Here is a 17849-nt window from a genome sequence, read left to right as displayed (position 1 = left end):
TAATTGTTAATAGATGTAATTACCGCTTTTTGTTGATTATTACATGACTGCACCTGTCAAACTGAATGCTCTGCATTTTGTGTTAAAGGGGTATCTGACTGTTCCAAATGTGTACTGAAAAACCCTAAAAATGATAAAAAAATAAAGTTTAAATAAAAATAAAAAATAAAAAAAAAACACATTTAATTTTATTATTATTAAAAACATCCAAATCCCTGTATTTTCCATGCTTTTTACCATTGATACAGACAGTTTATACGCAAATATTGTTAATGACGAGGGATTCATTTTGTTTTAAACGTTCATTATAAATTTATTCCATTCGTTTCCTATGGACCTTGTGCGACAGTCCAGCAGAGTGAGCAGCGTAATTCACACATGTGAAACTTCGAGCTCGTACACGTAGACCTCAACAAGCGGGCCAAGAAAGTTAAAAATGCTCAACATTCATTGCTGATTGCCGTCAGGAAAACTTTCCATGTATCAAAAATCCTTTTTATGTTTTGGATCTACAATGAATAACACACACAAAAAAAATGTCTGACATTATTTGCTTGATTTTAGATTTGCTTTGTTTTTTTTAATTGTCCAGTGAATACTTTTGACTTGACGATTTTGGTCCATGTGACTAAAAGTTTGGACACCCATGGGCTGATGTGATAACTGCTTAAAGATGCAGATACTTTTCAACATCATCACCATCATCATCATTTTGGGAAAAATGTGTCTCGTAACCTGCATAATTTTATTTAAAAAAATCCAGAACTTAAAATATATCTGTATTTTCACCTGAAACAATCTGCTATAACACTTGGAAATCCAGGAAAGGAGTAGATGTTTAGTGTAGAAGCAATGAGATTATTGCAGTCGTTAATGGAACCATTTCACTAAAAATGTACAGTACTATGATTGTTTTTAAATATGCTGCAAGTTAAGAATCTTTTTCTTGAATTTAGATTATTTTAAAAAATAAAAAGTTACACTGTTTGTATAATACCCAGTATTTCTCATGATTTGGTGCCTAAGAAATGAAAAGCAGCTTGACGGTCCCGCTCTCTCTTTGTTGGACTCTTCTGTGAGTTTTACCTCTCAGATCCTCTGACCTGCAGCTGTTTCACCTCCACTTCCCATCAGAGCTCCACCGTTCTCAGGTGTCCACGAGGGGAAACTGCAGCCAGTATGCTCTGAGGCAAACACTCCGACTTCTCCGCTGTGCTGCCGCAGCAGGACCAGTGGGGCTTCCCTGGGTGTCCCTTGTGGCCGTGACCGCAGCCTTTAAATCCTCCTGCAGAAGGTTTTGAATCATCTAAAACGTGCCTAAATGAAAACCATGCAAGCAATTGTTTATTTTTTTATATGTACCTGGCATGGTTCCTGGGCAGCCACAGCGAGCCTCTTTAGCGCCTCCGCTGGAGCAGAAGGAGCAGCAGTGAAAAGCCCCTTTGTGCTGCCTGAACTTCCTCTGCACATTCAGAATAAATGGGGAACCCTGCAGAAAAGCATATTGAGCAGTTAATTCGGAAATAAGCCCAAACTTAACCCGTTTTGTCCCCTGTTGTTGCAGATTTGCCTCAAGGATCTACTGAAAGTGTTTTGCTGCCATCTAGTGGCCAAAACCTTTGCACAGTTATTCCAAGTTTTGCCAGGATGCTACATAAATCTGAATCTTTTACATGTACTGTAGTCAAATTAACAGCAACTTAAACAGCAGAAACACAAATATTACAGCAGAACTTTCTCTGGTTCTGGACTGGTTCAGTACCTTAACATGTTGGGCTCTGACACAGACCCACACTGAGTACTCTCCTGGTTCCTCCGGTCTGTAGGAGACGTTGTAGCTTCCATCACTGTTGTCTACCACTATTGTCTCCATTGTGCTGAAGGGCAAAAATATTTAAAGATCAGAAAATCAGAAAGTTCACTGTAAAATGTACATACATAATTTCAGGGTTTTTTTTTTTTTGCTTTTCTTGAGTATATGTATTTTCCACACTATAAGGCGCACATAAAAACCTCAATTTCCTAAAAAGCCGACAGTGCGCCTTATAATCCGGTGCGCCTTACATATGGACCAATATTGAGCCACAACAGGTCCAGCAACTACGGTAAGCAGCCGCATACTTCATTTTCGCCCATAGAAGAAGAAGCGCCCGGTGCATGCTGGGATAGTTGTCAGAACGCTGGTTTGTTAATAAAGTTTGACTGACCTAATCAGGTCGTCTGCAGGTCATTTAGCACCACGTTCTCCACCAACATGCTGTGCGTGAACGGAGAAGGGTGACCATCATCCGGCCACGCCCCGGCCCAGTCGCGGAAGGCTCTCCTCACCGACCGGAGTCGGACTGTTTTGTTGACATTCCCTTTAGTTCAGCTCCATCTAGTGGATGCATAACACAACTCCAGCCTCTACTGTAGTGTCTATTCGATGTGCCTTATAATCCGGTGCGCCTTATAGTGCGGAAAATACAGTATATGTATTAGGTTAAAGAACAAAACTGCACACAAAGATGCATTTTTCTGACTTATTAACTTACTTTGAATATGGGGCCTTTTAAATTTCATTCACATAGTAATACTGTTTGTATATAATGGATTAAATAATTTATAAAATACACAACTTTATGAAAAGAATTAAAACTGGAAGTTGCTGGATGTCTCATTTTCTTACCCTTTCTGAATCAACAATGGTTGGCGGAGCAGACATGTTTACTCACCAGTTCTTCTTCTCTTTGTGGACGATGCTGACCAGGACGTGTTCTCCTCCTCGAGCCAGCCGCTCCCCACCGGAGTCCCGACACACCAGAGTAAAATGTCCCCGCTGGGCTACCGTTCCCTGCTGCAGACCTGTGACCATGACGGAGTGGAAGGTTAGAAAAATGGCATTACTGAATCGTAGCTGCATGGCATCAGAAAATGCACAAGAGATGTAAAATTTAACGTATTCTTACTCAGATTTAAACACTTAATTTCATCTCAAACAAAGCACAGCAACCAACTGACACAACAAAGACAAGATAAAAAGTTAGTTGCTCACCTTCTCCTTCAATGGTGCACCTGCTGACGTCCACCGTCCTGGAGTGGATCACGCCCACCAACGGGTAGCCCTCCACCTCTCCTGCCGGCTCCCTGGGCAGGAAGCAGACACTGCCGCCGTCGTCAGGGGCGACCGTCGCTGGGTGGGGGTCGTACCCGCTCTCCGCCAGGCTGGTCAGTCTCCTCAGGGTCACTCCTTTAGCACTGAGGATCTCAGCGTCGGAGCCACAGCTCAGCAGCCGCTCCGCAAACTCCACGCTCCCTCTGACGTCCAGCAGGGCCTGCTGCAGCTGCGCCCTCTGCAGGTGGAGGTGGTTTCTGGAGGAAGGAAGTGTTTGTGGTAAACCAAATAGCAGGGAACTATAGAGGCATTTTCATTACAGAATCTGCTTTTATTATCTACAACAGTGACTACATTATGATACCTATCTTTATTTATTTTCCATATTTAAAAAAAAAAGATTCTCATCTCCTTCTACAAAATAGCTGTTTTTCTCTTTTTGTAATTTGTTCCAACATTGGAAAATAAAAATAAGTATGAGTAGCTCTTTGAATGGAGATGGTTGCTGACCCCTGACCCTAGGAGCATATCGGAATTGTTTTTATTTCCCTGTCTAAAAACTCATTACAGTTGCAGTAATGTCCTACCTGCGTTGCACCCTGATCTCCTCCAGGCGGCGCAGCAGAGACAAGCAGTGAGCCTCCACCGCACTGGTGTACTCTCGTGCGAAAACTCTAATCTGATTGGCGGTTTCATCTGCTCGAACCTGCAAATTTTCTTGAGAAATTTCCACCTAAAGGAGAACCAGAATGCGAAAAATAAAGAGTTATGTTTTACATTCGAACATGAAAATCTAAACTGGTAGCTTATATTGGATAACAATATATAAATGGGTCTTTTTGGGGACCTTTTGCAGCGAGTCCTCCAGTCGCTCCAGACGAGGCCGAAGGCGCGCGCTGACCAGCTCTCGTATCCGGTCGCCATGACGGTCGATAACGTCGTGTGTCGGACAGCAGCGGTGGTCCCGGTGCAGCGTGGCCGCGCACTCCAGACAGACCGGCAGGTCGCAGGGCTGACAGAAGAGCCTCAGCTCCTGCCCGGGGTGAAGGGAGCAGAGGACGGGGCGGCACAGACGACCGCGGGCTTTCAGCTCCGTCACGGCCTGAATAGAATGAGACGCGGTTCGCTTCTGCCGCCTGCAGGTAGGAGGGAGAACACATCCTTCATGAGTCTTCTTCTTTGTTGGTTTTATAGCGGGCTTAGATGTATTATCGCCATCTAGTGTGCTGGAGTGTGGGCTTGAGTATTTTTCTTATCCATTTAAACTAAATTTTTATAATACCGTTTCCTTTGGAAATTTAATTTATCAAATGTTTAAATACCTCGCTCAATTTTAATGTGTCTGAACTATATTTTCTTAATTCTTGTTTATTTTTTTCTCTACTTGTCCTATATTTTACACAGCAAATTATTATATGCTGTACTGTTTCCATGTCCATACCACGACCACATCTACCTGTTGGATGTTTACCCACCAAATGTAAAGTTTTATTTAATCCTGTATCTCTGAGACGTAACCTTGTCATACTCGTTCCTTTTGGTTCTTCAAAATGTATGGCAAGATAAAAAAAAAAAAAAGGTTCTGCTAAACAGCAGAGGTAAATATGTCAGTGTAGTCACAAAGAACAGGACATTCAGACTGTCCAACAAAGTATTAGGACCATTAGAGATAAAAGGGGAAAAAAGAGATCATGTGAAATTGAGTATGGGGGACAAATTTGAAAAGAAAAAAATGTCTACAGATGTTTTCTACTCAATCTGACTGCTGTTTTCTTTCTTTCTTTGCAAAAAACAAGAGGCAAAAATTTACATCTTTGAAGTCAATAGAGATGAGCCCCAAAATACTCACATCTGTAACTGGTGCAGATGCTGCAAATATAAAGTTTTACAGGCCTAACATTTTACAGTTTTAGTTTTCAAAATATATAAGCTTTAAAGTTTACAATATTACTTGTGTTGGTCTATTCATCCCACTAAAACATTATGGTTTGAGGTAACCTCAAAAAATAAAATAAAGAAAGAGGCATGGATATTTTTTGAAAGGATTCAGAATTATAAGAATTCAAATTTGATTTATTTTTCAGAATATAGTTTTTAAATTTAGTCCTTTTTTATAGCAAAGCAACACATTGTGTTCTCAGGTGTGTTTAACAATAACTGGTGGAGTTTTGAGCTAAAACCGAGAGAATAAAACAGATTTAGTAACTTTGTCAGACTCCTTGACAACAGTCCAGAAAGTAGGGCCTACTCCCACCTGTGCGCCTGGCGGCAGAACTCGCACAGGTTCAGGCTGCACACCTCGCAGCGGCTCTCGGCGCTTCCTTCGCCGCACAGGTCGCAGCCCAGCGGGCCGTCGCTCACCAGGGTCTCCAGGAATACCTCGTCCAGCGCCAGGTGGTCTGTGCTGAGTCCGGCCGGTCCGGACCGAGGGATATCCACCTCGGTGTCACACTCTGGGCAGAGCACGGTGAACGAGAGGGAGTCTCGGTCCTGTTCCGCCGCCTCCCCGCTCCTACCTCCGCCCTCCGGTGCGGTGAAGCGGCCCCGCGGAGACGCCGAAAACGGCTCCAGCTGCCCGATGCAGTCGGAGCAGAAGGTGTGCAGGCAGGGCAGGATTTTGGGCTCCCGGTACAAGTGTTTGCACACCCTGCAGACTGCTCTCGGGTTTACAGAAGCACTTTGAGGTTCCGGTTCCGAGCTCACTGTCTGCTTGTCTGCGGTTTCTTTCTGCTCTGACTGGGACATGGTTGGTTTTGGGGGACTTCCTGCGCCAAAATCAGAGCAAAACCCACCGAGTTCAAGCGAGTTGTCAGAGTTTAGAAAAAACTCACCCCGATATCACTGTTGTTCTCTGCAAGTCGCACCGAATAACTGTTTTTCTCACACGAGTCATAAAACTACTTTTACAAACTTTTCTGCCTAATTAAAATCCACTTTTCCTCGGTAAAGTAAGCTGCGTTCAAAGCCGCATGGGACATTTGACACCTCACGAACTAACGGACCAATGGGAAGCTCCTCTCCGCTATTCGGGGAGGTCCATAAACATTCCTGTAGTCTTTACTGCCAAACTGGGACTCAGACAGATTATACTATCAAAATATTTTATAAAAAGTCATAAAATATTTCCAACAGTAATAAAAGAATGCAGTATTTTAATTAAACAAAGAACATTTTTTTTATATTTGAAAAAGGGACGTGTAAATCATAGTACCTTAAACTTAAAAAGGACTTTTCACATTTGCTTATTTATAGAAAGGATTTTGTTTCGCAACTTCTTTTGGGCTTGATTGAAAAAAAAAAATGGAAATAAAGATATTATTCTCAGCAACAGGAATATCATTTAGGTCAGTCTTTCTTTGAAAACATTTGTGATATTATATCAAGTTTAACAAAGTAAAAGCACAACCTGATCCTGTTTATTGTGAAATTAAAGAGAATGTAAAAATGAGATTATTAAAAAAAAATTAATACTTTGTGTTCAACTTAACATTTAATACTGGAAGAAGATTTTAATTTGTGGAAATATTTTCTCTGAAGTCTCTATCTGGCTAAGTTTTTAAAATAATTTTATATGTTGCACATAAAATTACATCACAAACAGTTTAATCCAACTTTTTGTGATGTAATTTCCAGTTTTGTTGCATTTACTTTATTCAAGAATACACAAGGATTTACATAGTTTAATAGGAGAAAAGCTAAAAAATAAATACACTATGGCAAGAAAAACAGACTTCTAAATCATTTTTCTTGTCATCAGTTACAATACAGGTTAAAAATTATTTACATACATGTAATTGAAACATACACAGGAATTAATTAACCAGCACAATATTCCATGACATATATTACAATAAAAATGGAGAGTTAAACTTTAGTTATCGCTACTTAAATAAACTGCATCTGTTCTTGAATGTACCCAGAATATAGACAATATTTGACAATGTTTTTAAAGCAAAGATAATAAGGCTGTATTTACCTACACCACATAAAACATGCACAGGACAGATGTAATAATATTTAGATAAAACGAAACAAGCTGGGTTGAAGCGACACTGAAGGTGAAGAAGGTCCTTCCCAAAACACCACTGCCTGGAAGACACACAAGATTAGATACTGAATGTAAAATTGTATATTTTGGTCAAGTTGAGAGCAATTTCCAGGTTTTATATTAAATATTTCTGCTACTTTTCACCTGAATTTATCTATTACAGTTATTCAGCGGTCCAAGTGTTGCACAACCCTTATGTTGAAGATCAAGATTCTTACAATAAAGAGAAGATGTTAAAAAACTTTATAAGACATGTGCCACTAATGGAGCACATGTCTTATAAAGACAGGTGTTCAGGTGATAAGTCAATAACATTATATACTGTATAAATCACACAGTTTGGTGAAGTTGATAAGAGTTTTTCACCGTCCAAAATGTGAAGCGAAACAACAAAATATGTGTCGAAGTATTGCTTTTTTGGCGTGACGGTGGATCAGGAGGTGCACATTTGTCCTACAACCACTGGGTTGCTGGTTCAAATCTTGTTCCCTCCATCTCAGCCGTCGTGTTTGTATCTTCACAGTCAAAGGTCGTGGTGGTGCAAATAAAACGAGAATCTCTCTTCTGTCAGTCTGCCTCAGGGCAACAATGTAGCTTAGCATCATCAATGTGTGAATGACTGAATGTAGCGTAAAACACTTTGGTTTGCTTGGCACAATGGAAATCCAGGACACTTACCATATATTTTGGGGTTAACAGTATGCTGTATCACATGAGTTTCGTTAATGGTAAATATGATGTAAATTTTCCCTTTGTTCAGCAGTCAAGAGTTCTTGTTATGTCAGTACAAAGGCATCATAAAGGCATCATAACCAAGACTGTACCTGATATAGTTGCTTCGGTGACTGCCACCACTAAGCTGTTTTCGATCCTGCAGCTGTAGGTCTCGCTGACCTTCGCAGACTGTAGAGTGCTCAAGAGACTGTAAATCCCCGGTGAGCGTTCAGTGAAACTTGTGTTTGCGTTCAGTTCATTCCCGGTTTGGTTCAGCCACGTGACGTCTGGTTTAGGAAACCAGCTGCTCGCCTCAGAGGTCAGGATGCTGTTAGAGAACTTTAGTGTCGGCACTGAAAAGACTGCGACAGCAAAGGAACGTATTTATTAAGCACAAGACAATTTTATCAGAAAATGTAATTTAGGGAAACTGAGGGTATACCTGCTGTCCGGAGCTGAATGCTGACTGTCCCATGGGCGACAGAGGACCGAATGGTGCAGGTGTACTCTCCCTCGTCACTGCTTCTCACGCTCCGCAGCAGCAGAGAGGCGTTACCTATGGCTACAGCGTCAGGGAAGACCTGAGCTCTGCCTTTAAACGCTGACGCTTGCCCATCAAGAGCCGGAGCTCTGTTCTCGTAACGATAAACCGTTCCCAGATCCGTTTTCTCCCAGCTGACCGACACCTCACCCAGCCTGTTTGGTTGACTTTCTGCAGAAACATAGCAGCTGAGAATCTGGTCCTCGCCGAGGTTGGCGACCGGTTTGGTGTTGCTGCTCACCACCTTGGACGTGGATTCTGCAGACGACAATTTGGTCTCAAAATACATATGATGTCTTCTAGCCCAATACTTGAATGTTTTTAAGGAGGAAAAACATTTTAGAAGTACAACTCAACACTAGCTGTCTTTCCATTACGAATATGCGCAAAACTTTGAAGATAGTCCACTAATATTGAAAAAACTTAATTTTGTAATTGCGGTGTTTCCATTTCCATTAAATAAGAGCCTCAACTAAAATCGCACGTTAATAAGTTTGTTCACCCGATAAGTCAAAGATTTTGACGGGCCTTCCCACTTCCTATTGTCTTCTTCGTCTTTTCTGCAAGTAAATAAAATCCAGTTGTTGATCCCAGGACTCATGTGATGCGTAAAAAATGTTTCCATTACAGTTTTGTGAAATACATTAATTTCTGTACATCTGAAAAACTACCTCATCCTTCGCAAAACGCTTTTATTGAAAAACGTGAGTTTGTTTTCATCAAAACTTCCACGTTTCCATTCAGCAAATTTATTTTAAAAATTCCAATTTGTGCAATTCTATGGAAACACAGTTACTGTTAATAGTGTAACTTCAACTAGAACAAGAAGTCAAACAGAGGTTTGCATATTAGTACGGCTCTGTGCATAAGGAAACATATGGTTTCATGCTTGGAACGCCTTGTGTCATTCCAGCAGCCACAAGGATCAACTGCTCTTCAGTATAAACAAACAGAACATACTGAACACACCCATTGCATGTCTGCCATTGCTAAGCCTGACTGAGTCACTGCTACTACTAATAATAATAATATTAGGGTCTTACTTGAGAAGGCCAGGGTCAAGATGAGGATGATGAAGGCTGCTAACAGGACATTGAGGGTCACCAAGCTACATGTGGAGAGAAACAATCAGGAAACTGGAATGAAACAGGTTTATTCATACATTTACATATGAGAGATGCAAAGTTCCTTGTTTCAGAATATTATTGCTTTTACATCTTTTATTGCTTGATGTTATTTATTGTTGCACTGGAAGTCTGATAAATGTCCCTCAGTATCCCAGTGGGTTCATTTTAGAACCTTGAGGAAATTACATGCACTTTATGAGGATGTACAAAAAAAGGTTTTACAAAAAAATGTGTCCATATTTTCTTTATTTTTCAAACTTTGAGTTTTTGTTTAAAAAAATATCCACAAAACTAGTACATACTATCACTTATTTGATACACTGTTTTGTCAGTATTATGGTAAGGTGTATATATTCAACAAAAAACAGCTGTAGAGACAACTCATTTCAAAATGTTCAAAAAGTTCTCTTCATTATCAGAACCGAATTTCTGTAAATCTTACGTGAAAAAAATGATTTGTCCGACCGTAGCCATGCCTCTAGAAGATCCTCTTGTTGCTTAGCTCGGTTCGGTCCAGATATTCTGCTCATGTGCCTCTTATCTCCACAGATAATTCCTGTACACGTTTATCCTGCAGCCTGCATAGAGCGACTGTCTCCTGCTTTCCTCTGCATGCAGAACACAACACCATGAGTAAACATTACTCTTTAGGTGTGGGCTTTGCTCTGTTGTCACAACGCCTCATTTAGCTCTGCAAAATAAAAACTTCAGCGTGACAGGCGGAAGAATTCAGAGTCAGTATCTAGTTTGGTTCATTTTAAGCTAAATGTTCATATTGTCATTATTGCATTTTTCAAATACTGAAGTAGCAAGCATTATCAACTCTAGCTTAAATTCTTGGCGAGCTAACATGTAACCTATTCTGAGGCTTTTTGTAGTCTATGCTACTCCATCTTGTTTATAAAGATCATATTTACGTCTTTTTAGTGTGTCATAGTTTATAACTAAACCCTGGACCTTGAATGCAACATTTGGTACGATGTTATACGTAAAGTACTTAAAAGTTTATTTACGTGGTACCTTTCCACACTGTCCACAGTCTGGGTCCAACATCTTGGAAAGATCACTCTCCTCTTGGTTCTGGGTTGGGAGACCACTAAAAGTTTCGGAGTTTATAAGCTCAGAATACAGGAAAAGGTATATACTTGAATCAAATCTTAAATATACAATGGACCCTGTAAAGGTCTGACAAAAATGTTAAAATGAAACCCAGATCTGATTGGTGGTCAGTGTAGCTACATTAAAACAGGAGGTGTTTGGGTTTCTGTGGTTGGGCGAATCAGGACCTTCGCCAGCTTCTTCTGACTAAAACAAGTGAATCATGAAGAATATTATGAGGACACATTATGATTGTGACAATAATGTTTCCTTGAGTCCATGAGCAAACAGAGAGATGCGACAGTGTGGAGTAGAAACAAATAAAAAAGCAACCACATCAATTTTCAAGTCATGTTCAGAAATTCAACCAACCTCAAATATTCGCGTGACTTGCAGTATGGTACAAGATCCCTGTAATCTTAAACACTCCAAATAGAAATGACTTCAGGAAAACTAACTTTTCAAGATGTTTTTATGAGGTGTTATCTTTTTATACGTCTGACAAATCAGATGACATGATGGATCGATCTGAGCAGGATAAAACTGTTCTTGAGACACAGACAGAAAACAACAATAATACAAAAGAAATCGTTTTTTAATGTTGCCTTTCTGTAAATATACAATATCTATCAAATATACAGATAAAGAACACTCTTAGGTTGGAAGTTTGTTTTTGTTTTCTCATGCTTTTATTTTGAAGATTGCTAACATCTCTCTTTGAGGTCAACATTTTGTAGTTTCTCTTTTTATTTCAGGTCTTATTTAGAGAATAGAAAGTTATTTTTATACTGAAATTAAAAAACTGAATATCTGACATTCTTTGACATCCTTTTATTAATCTGCGATCACATTTAATACAGTTTTTGTTATTATTTACAATAGATGTGAGATGTATAATGGTCTTTTAGGACCATTATAGATATGGGGGGGAAAAAATCAAAGGGTAAATTTTCATGAAAAAAAAACCTCAGATGTCTAATACATTTTCAAGATTTCAGAATTTTTTCTTGCAAATTAATTGACTTTTCAAACTCAGAAATTTCCATGACTTTTTCTGAAAATTTTCTGAAATTAATCTCAAAATGTCTGATTTTTTTTTCTCATAAATTTTTGACTTTCTCGTGGAAATGACATTAGGACATTTTAATGAAAAAAGAATAATAGTTACAGTGAAAATAAAAGAATCATAGAGCAGTCCTGTCCTTCATGTTATATAGTGTTGCTAAAGAAAGATGGCGTCTATTCTGTTTGTTCTTGTTCATGGTTGTTTTCTCCAGTTTTTTCTCTTTCAACTTCTGTCATGTAAAAGGACGATGCTGAGACATTTCCCCAGACTTCAGAAATTTCAAAGACATTTTCACCATTTTCTAGATGCTCATGGTGCCTGATACTTTTAATGTAGTTCTCACAGAGTTTTTCTGCTTTCTCTTTTGCCATTTTTTGTAGCTCCTCATTCAAATGGTTGCCGACTTCCTCTGCCAGCAGGTTGTCATACACCACGCTGTAGTAGGGAGCTCCACATCTGTACCCTGGTTTCCAGGCTCTCCAAACTTCTGAGATGCTCCAGAGAAACAGAAAACTGCAGCACAGGCCAAGGCCAATGTCCTGAGAGAAAAAGAGAAATTAATTCAAAAAGATCTGAATTTATCTTAAGGGACGGTGACTTTAAGGATAACTGTAACCTGATATTTTATAATATATTTTAAAGTAAAATCTCTTTAAATAATGCACTGATGTAAAGTCAAAGACTCAAAACCTTTTTGTACTCCTGTCTTCAATCTGACACTAAATAAATGCCAACATCACAGGTTTGGAGAGTTCTGTCTCGAAAAGAAATGCAAAATAGCTAAGATTCTTCTAAATAAGTTTATTCCAGTTACTTGAAACTGACATCAAAACTAATCTGCTTTGAGCTCCATAATCAGTGCAGTGATACTCACAAGTGACATGGTCTTGTAGTAGTCCCGAGTCCGTTCCTCTTCGTAGGTCAGATTTTTTTTGCAAGGCATTCCGGTCTGAGTTGAGTTGAGGTTTGTCTTCAGGCAGAAGTACCAGTCTCCATCAAAGAAAACCAAAGAAATCCAGAGAGCTGTGAGACTGGTGAACCTTATGATCAATTTTATGACGTAGTGCCCGCAACAGCTACTTGGGCAATAGAATCTGAAGACTCGTTGACTGGAAAAAGGTTTTCGGCGGTAAAAAGGCTCAACAATGTTGACGACAAAAGTCAGGATCAAGGGAGGCAAAACCAAGTATAACAAACCGCTGGCATGGAAACCAGGCCTGCAGGAGCAAACGAAGTGCATGTCAAATACATACTGCAGGATGGAGAAGAGGACAACCAGCAGGAACATGCTGACTGCATGTTGCACCAGTTTCAAGAGCCTTGTGGCGGACTCTGCACCCAATGTTGGCATTTTGTCTGAAGAGTTTGAAGTCTCTCTTGCTGCCAAGTTGCTCTGGTTGTGTCGACGTCTTCTTGATGTTCTCACCTTCCACTCTGGGTGAAGTCAAAATGCCTTCATCCCTTACGCTGCTTTCCACTTTTTATCTACAACTAAACCACAATAAATGTGAGCCAGTGGTGAACCACGGTGTGCCACTGCTTTCATAATGATGGTGCTGCTTGCTTTCAGTTTTCAGAGATTTCTGAAACTCTTGAACTTTTTGTAATTTAGTCAACATTACACTGAAGAAAGATGTACTTTGGATGCTTATAATTTTGTTTTTTTGTGTTCACTTGTCCTGTCTATCGTGCTGCTGTATGTCTTGGTCAGGTCACCCTTGTGAAAGACGTCTTGATCTCAACGGGTTTTTATTTGTTCAAATAAAGGTTTAATAAAAAATAAAACAATCGACTTTGAATTATGACTGCACTAGACTCTTTAAAACCCCAACGCGGTCCGGCAGAGCCGCACTGACACCACGCATGCTTTTGTGTAGTTTTGGGAACTGACGGTCTGACGGGACTTGCTCTATTTTAAAAACCAACGAATCTTTCCTCGTTCCTTGTGTGCAGAAAATATTTTGTTAATGTTTGGCAGAATGAATTTTGATGGTTTTCAGTCAGTTTCCTTTTGCTTTGCTAACGTTAGTGTGGTGTACAAAGAGTGTCTGTTTATAGAAAAGACAAAGTTCAATGTGGTTGTAAAATGTAAAGTTGTAAAATAAATAAATAAACTAAGTGTAGTGGTGATTTGATAAACTTTTTTCGAGTTATTATCCAGTTAGCCAGCAGCCTAACTGGATAATAACCTTTATTAATCTGAAGAAACCCACATGGTGGTTTATGATTTACCCTCCAGTTCAGACCAACACACTGTGAACCACTGCTTCAACATTTGGAGGATGTTTTAATTTTGAAAGTGTGGTTAACATCCGTGTTAATTCACATCCCATTTATGTTCCCATTTTCTATTTGACATGCAAACCTTTGACAGACTTTTTCAGCTGTTGGAAAAAAAGTTCAATTACTTCCATAAACAAGTTTCTCTTCCCTTTTTTACTTCCATAACTAATAACAAAATGCCTCAGTTCTATTCTGGACCAACGTAATGGTTGGTTTGTAGTTTTTCTGATTTTGTTTTTGTTTAACTTTTTTCACTCAATTTTTTCCTAAACAGAAATTCATTATTATTATTTGAATGTATGAGTCATTTTGTGTCTGTTATAGGGGAAAATTGGGATACCTCACTGTACGATTGTCTATATTTTGATAAATGGATAATATCAACCAACTGTTGATCCATTAAAATCTTCTGTACAATGAAATGGACTCCAATGTTATTATGTTCAGCTTAGATATTGAATCTTTACTTACGAATAATAACAATCTGTCTACAGTCACTGGAACATTTCCTTGACACCAGATCTACAGAAATTACCCTACTTTTAATTAAACTAGCTGTTTTTGTTATGAAGAGGAAAACATCTTAGAAAAGATGTTGAGCCTTCAAAATTTACACATATAATCTGATTTACCAGATGTAAAAAAAAAAAAAAAAAAAAAAATCAGCAGCTGATTAAAAAGTTAGTTTTCCACGGCCATTCTTATTTTGAGTGTTTAAGTTGATCTGGTCATTCGTGCTATAAATCACATGAATATTTGAGGTTGGTGGAATTTCTGAACAGGACCTGAGAAATGATGTGGTCACTTTTTTGTTTGCTTCTACTCCATACTGTCGCATTTCTCTGGTTGCTCGTGGATTCTAGGAAACCTTACGACAATCATAATACGTCCTCATAACATTCTTCATGACATTGTAATCTGTTCACCTGTTTAGGTGTTTTAACAAGGGGCTGGCTTGTCTTCTCAAAACTTGTGTGATTCAGAACTTATAGCCTCTGTTTCAATGTCGCTACACTGGGTGCCAATCAAATCTGTTTCATTTAAAGCACAGAACTTTATATGGGTTGTCTGTTGCGTCTTGTGGATTTGATTCAAATTGACACCTTGTCTTGTAGCCTGAGTTTATTGACTCAAAACCTTTTAGTGGTCGCCCAAACTAATTCTTCATTATTTATTTTACGTTACATTTAGAGTTCCTATTTGCGCTTTCTGAACCATTTGAAAGAAAGTTTGTTGCAGCTTATTTTCCACCAAAGTAGTCAGTCTATTGTTTTTGTCTGTTTCAGTGTCTTTATTATTTATTTTTACACTGGCTGTTATACTGAACAAATTAAAGTTGTGTTGTTTTTACAAGTTAGCTTGTGAGGTTATTGGTGTATTTCAGTGTGCTGTACTGGTCCAGTGTTATCAAATAAATTTGTAATTCAGTACATTTATGTCTGTGTTTCAAAAAAGAAACATTTTAACTCAGTTCTGCATTGTTTTTCTGTATCGGGTCGGTATTGGCTGATAGATCACAGATATCGGCATCAGAATTGAAAAAAGTGGATCGGTGCATCCCTAGTTTTGAAAAGCAGCCAAGAAAGATTTTATTCTTAGAAACTTTTACTTGAACTTGAGTTTTTATGTTATGCATTAATGATTGTATTGTGTTTGTTGTCTATATTGTACATTGTCCCCCTCAGTGTAGCGATCTTAGGAGAGCCAGTGCTACAGATTGAAATCACATAGGTGACTATCTTTCTCTTCTGATCATAATATAATTCTAAGATGCTGTACTGTGGACCTCCAGGGACACCATATGTATTGAGTTTTTCATTGCTGTCCATATTGGTTTAGAAGCAAATACAAAACAGTGCCAGAACTACACATAATGAATCTCTGTTTAACTGGTTAGAAAAATTCTCAGATACCAAAAACTGAGACCAGTAGCCAGTTCTTCTCTGACTTTATTTTGACGGAGGATGTTCGGCCAGGTAGTTTGAAGATTTCTGGCTGAAACTGTTTTACAAACATTCTGAAGAAAGACAAATTTAAATTTGAACTTTGTAAGTAGTGGACTTACAAAGTCCATGTATCTTGTCAATACATGATATAAAAACCAAGATAAAATTTTACATTGAAATCCTATTAAATGCTTCTTGGTTCACGCAGTGATTCTATGTGGGGAGATCTGACTAATCTTGCGCAATTTTGGTTTTCTATATGTCATATGGACATATGAGGTCAGGAGAATTTTCAGACTAGGCATGTGTTGTGCTGTGGTTGTTGTTTTAGTTATGATTCCTTTAAGAACAAATGTATTATACCCCCCGTCATAGAAATGTGATCTAAACCAGTCTTGTGTCGTCACCTTGATTCCTTCAGGCTATTATCAGTGACATCATGAACAATTACATTCAGACTTGGTTATTTGTGTATTTAGGATTTTAATAGACTTTTTCTTTTAAAACTAGTTCAACAAAATACAGAGTAAAGTTGTACAGAAAATGTTAAAACTGAGAACCACAGAACCCAAACAGCCACATTTAGCAGCTGCTAGTAACATACTACACCAGAGGTAGCTTTGTTACAGCAGTGTCAACATGTCCTTTTCATGAAGATTTTTAACTCAATATTGCCAATCTAATACATTTTGTGTTCAGCTATATTAAATTAATTTTGTCTTAACATTTATTTTCTGGCACATAATTTGTTAAACATTGCAGAACTCGACCTTGGTCTAATTTTGAAATGTCAGCTGTTCAGACTTTGCAGGTGGCGAGTCCATACCCAAGGCAGGCCCATTCGTTTGTCATCTCTATGAAGCCGGGGGCTGAAGTGAGGCCGCTTGCTGAAATATAGACATTTGTGATGAATATATGACATCATTTTACATCCATGCAGAGTCATTAACTTCAAGAAGATTTAAACGGGATGCAGGGTTTAGTCAGTAAGGAACAGACAGATTTCTTAAAGCAGTTAGTGTTAAGATGACAAACATGATAGTAGTGGAAAATAAACGGTTCAGGTTGTTTACTCACATGAGAGCAGATTGTAGAGGTTACAGTAGTTGAGTCCGTCATCAAGGAGACTGGTGAAGCTCAGAGAAATGGACTGTCCCTGGCAAAGTATTACAAAAATATGCTTTTAAGCTTTTATATGATGACCAAAATAATGATAAGAGCTTTGTAAAAACCTCAATGTGTAAACATTTTAGCCATATGGTACAGACCACACACCTAACACCTAAAAATACCTGTATTTTTGATGCAGGTGTCTTAACATCTTCTTAAGCCCTAAGATATGAAATGTATCATTTAAAAAAATAGGGTTTTTTCACCAGATCTACCAGTTTAATAAGATACTTTTTTTCACACACACAAAAAACAATAAAACAGCTGCATTTAATGATATTCTTCTCTGATGCCTTCTGCTGGAGAATCTAAGTACTGCAAGTTGTATTCATCAAAAACTCAGTTCCCACGGCGTATAAACTATTCTTCTGTTTAGAACCAGAAAATGTAAAATATTATTATTTTAAATAATGTTGTCTTTAATACGGAAGGAGGGACGATGAGAAAAAATTGTAATAAATAAATAAATGTATTATATATAAAAAATCTAATCTTAAACATTTTTTTAAATAAATGTTTCATTATAATTTCAAAATAATAAAATCTAATCTGTTTTTATTTATCATTATAAAATATATGTCAATATAGCTTAAATGTATTAAATTTATCAAGCTGCTCTGCTCTTGATAAAAAAGTTTCTAAAGAAGAAAAAGACCGAAGGAAACGTCCAGAAGCTGCTTTGGCGGACACTGCTGCAAAAAATCCCCAAGAATTCATGGCCGATGTGTGAGGCAGAATTTAAACAAGTTCAATAAAATTGAG

At 38.4% G+C, this 17849-nt stretch overlaps 3 protein-coding genes across 3 annotated transcripts; all 3 read right to left on the bottom strand.

Annotated features, from left to right (window-relative positions):
* Nucleotides 1–169: 169 nt before the first annotated feature.
* On the bottom strand, nucleotides 170–6335 carry trim45 (tripartite motif containing 45). Its single transcript, XM_007572506.2, has 8 exons — nucleotides 5349–6335; nucleotides 3942–4230; nucleotides 3682–3827; nucleotides 3035–3351; nucleotides 2715–2844; nucleotides 1763–1877; nucleotides 1363–1489; nucleotides 170–1285 (listed from the first exon to the last, which is right to left on the bottom strand). The coding sequence occupies exons 1-8, from the start codon at nucleotides 5837–5839 to the stop codon at nucleotides 1131–1133; spliced, it is 1770 nt and encodes a 589-aa protein (XP_007572568.1). The 5' UTR covers nucleotides 5840–6335; the 3' UTR covers nucleotides 170–1130.
* A 424-nt stretch (nucleotides 6336–6759) lies between these two features.
* On the bottom strand, nucleotides 6760–10392 carry LOC103152142 (V-set domain containing T-cell activation inhibitor 1-like). Its single transcript, XM_007572497.2, has 5 exons — nucleotides 9967–10392; nucleotides 9441–9505; nucleotides 8299–8655; nucleotides 7967–8218; nucleotides 6760–7183 (listed from the first exon to the last, which is right to left on the bottom strand). Exons 1-5 carry the CDS (start codon nucleotides 9996–9998, stop codon nucleotides 7071–7073), a joined length of 819 nt encoding a protein of 272 aa, XP_007572559.1. The 5' UTR covers nucleotides 9999–10392; the 3' UTR covers nucleotides 6760–7070.
* A 1348-nt stretch (nucleotides 10393–11740) lies between these two features.
* Nucleotides 11741–13210, bottom strand: LOC103152141 (uncharacterized). The gene is made up of 2 exons (XM_007572496.2): nucleotides 12563–13210; nucleotides 11741–12227 (listed from the first exon to the last, which is right to left on the bottom strand). Exons 1-2 carry the CDS (start codon nucleotides 13037–13039, stop codon nucleotides 11862–11864), a joined length of 843 nt encoding a protein of 280 aa, XP_007572558.1. The 5' UTR covers nucleotides 13040–13210; the 3' UTR covers nucleotides 11741–11861.
* Nucleotides 13211–17849: the final 4639 nt, after the last annotated feature.

This window comes from Poecilia formosa, unplaced genomic scaffold, assembly GCF_000485575.1.
Source record: "Poecilia formosa unplaced genomic scaffold, Poecilia_formosa-5.1.2 Scaffold302, whole genome shotgun sequence".
NCBI lineage: Eukaryota > Metazoa > Chordata > Actinopteri > Cyprinodontiformes > Poeciliidae > Poecilia > Poecilia formosa.
The sequence above is the reverse complement of the archived record's forward strand: the minus strand, read 5'-3'. Positions and strand labels throughout refer to the sequence as shown.

Bases quoted from the DNA above. Each gene is read 5' to 3' on its own strand.
- trim45 (XM_007572506.2), bottom strand. From the start codon at position 5,839: ATGTCCCAGTCAGAGCAGAAAGAAACCGCAGACAAGCAGACAGTGAGC. The intron at 4,231-5,348 runs GTGGGAGTAGGC...TCCTACCTGCAG, and splicing joins TTCTGCCGCCAGGCGCACAG to GCGGCAGAAGCGAACCGCGT. The intron at 2,845-3,034 runs GTGAGCAACTAA...TCATGGTCACAG, and splicing joins GTGCACCATTGAAGGAGAAG to GTCTGCAGCAGGGAACGGTA.
- LOC103152142 (XM_007572497.2), bottom strand. From the start codon at position 9,998: ATGGCTACGGTCGGACAAATCATTTTTTTCAC. The intron at 8,656-9,440 runs GTAAGACCCTAA...TGTCGTCTGCAG, and splicing joins CTTGACCCTGGCCTTCTCAA to AATCCACGTCCAAGGTGGTG. The intron at 7,184-7,966 runs GTACAGTCTTGG...TGTGTCTTCCAG, and splicing joins CACCGAAGCAACTATATCAG to GCAGTGGTGTTTTGGGAAGG.
- LOC103152141 (XM_007572496.2), bottom strand. From the start codon at position 13,039: ATGCCAACATTGGGTGCAGAGTCCGCCACAAGGCTCTTGAAACTGGTG. The intron at 12,228-12,562 runs GTGAGTATCACT...TTTTTCTCTCAG, and splicing joins ACTACAAGACCATGTCACTT to GACATTGGCCTTGGCCTGTG.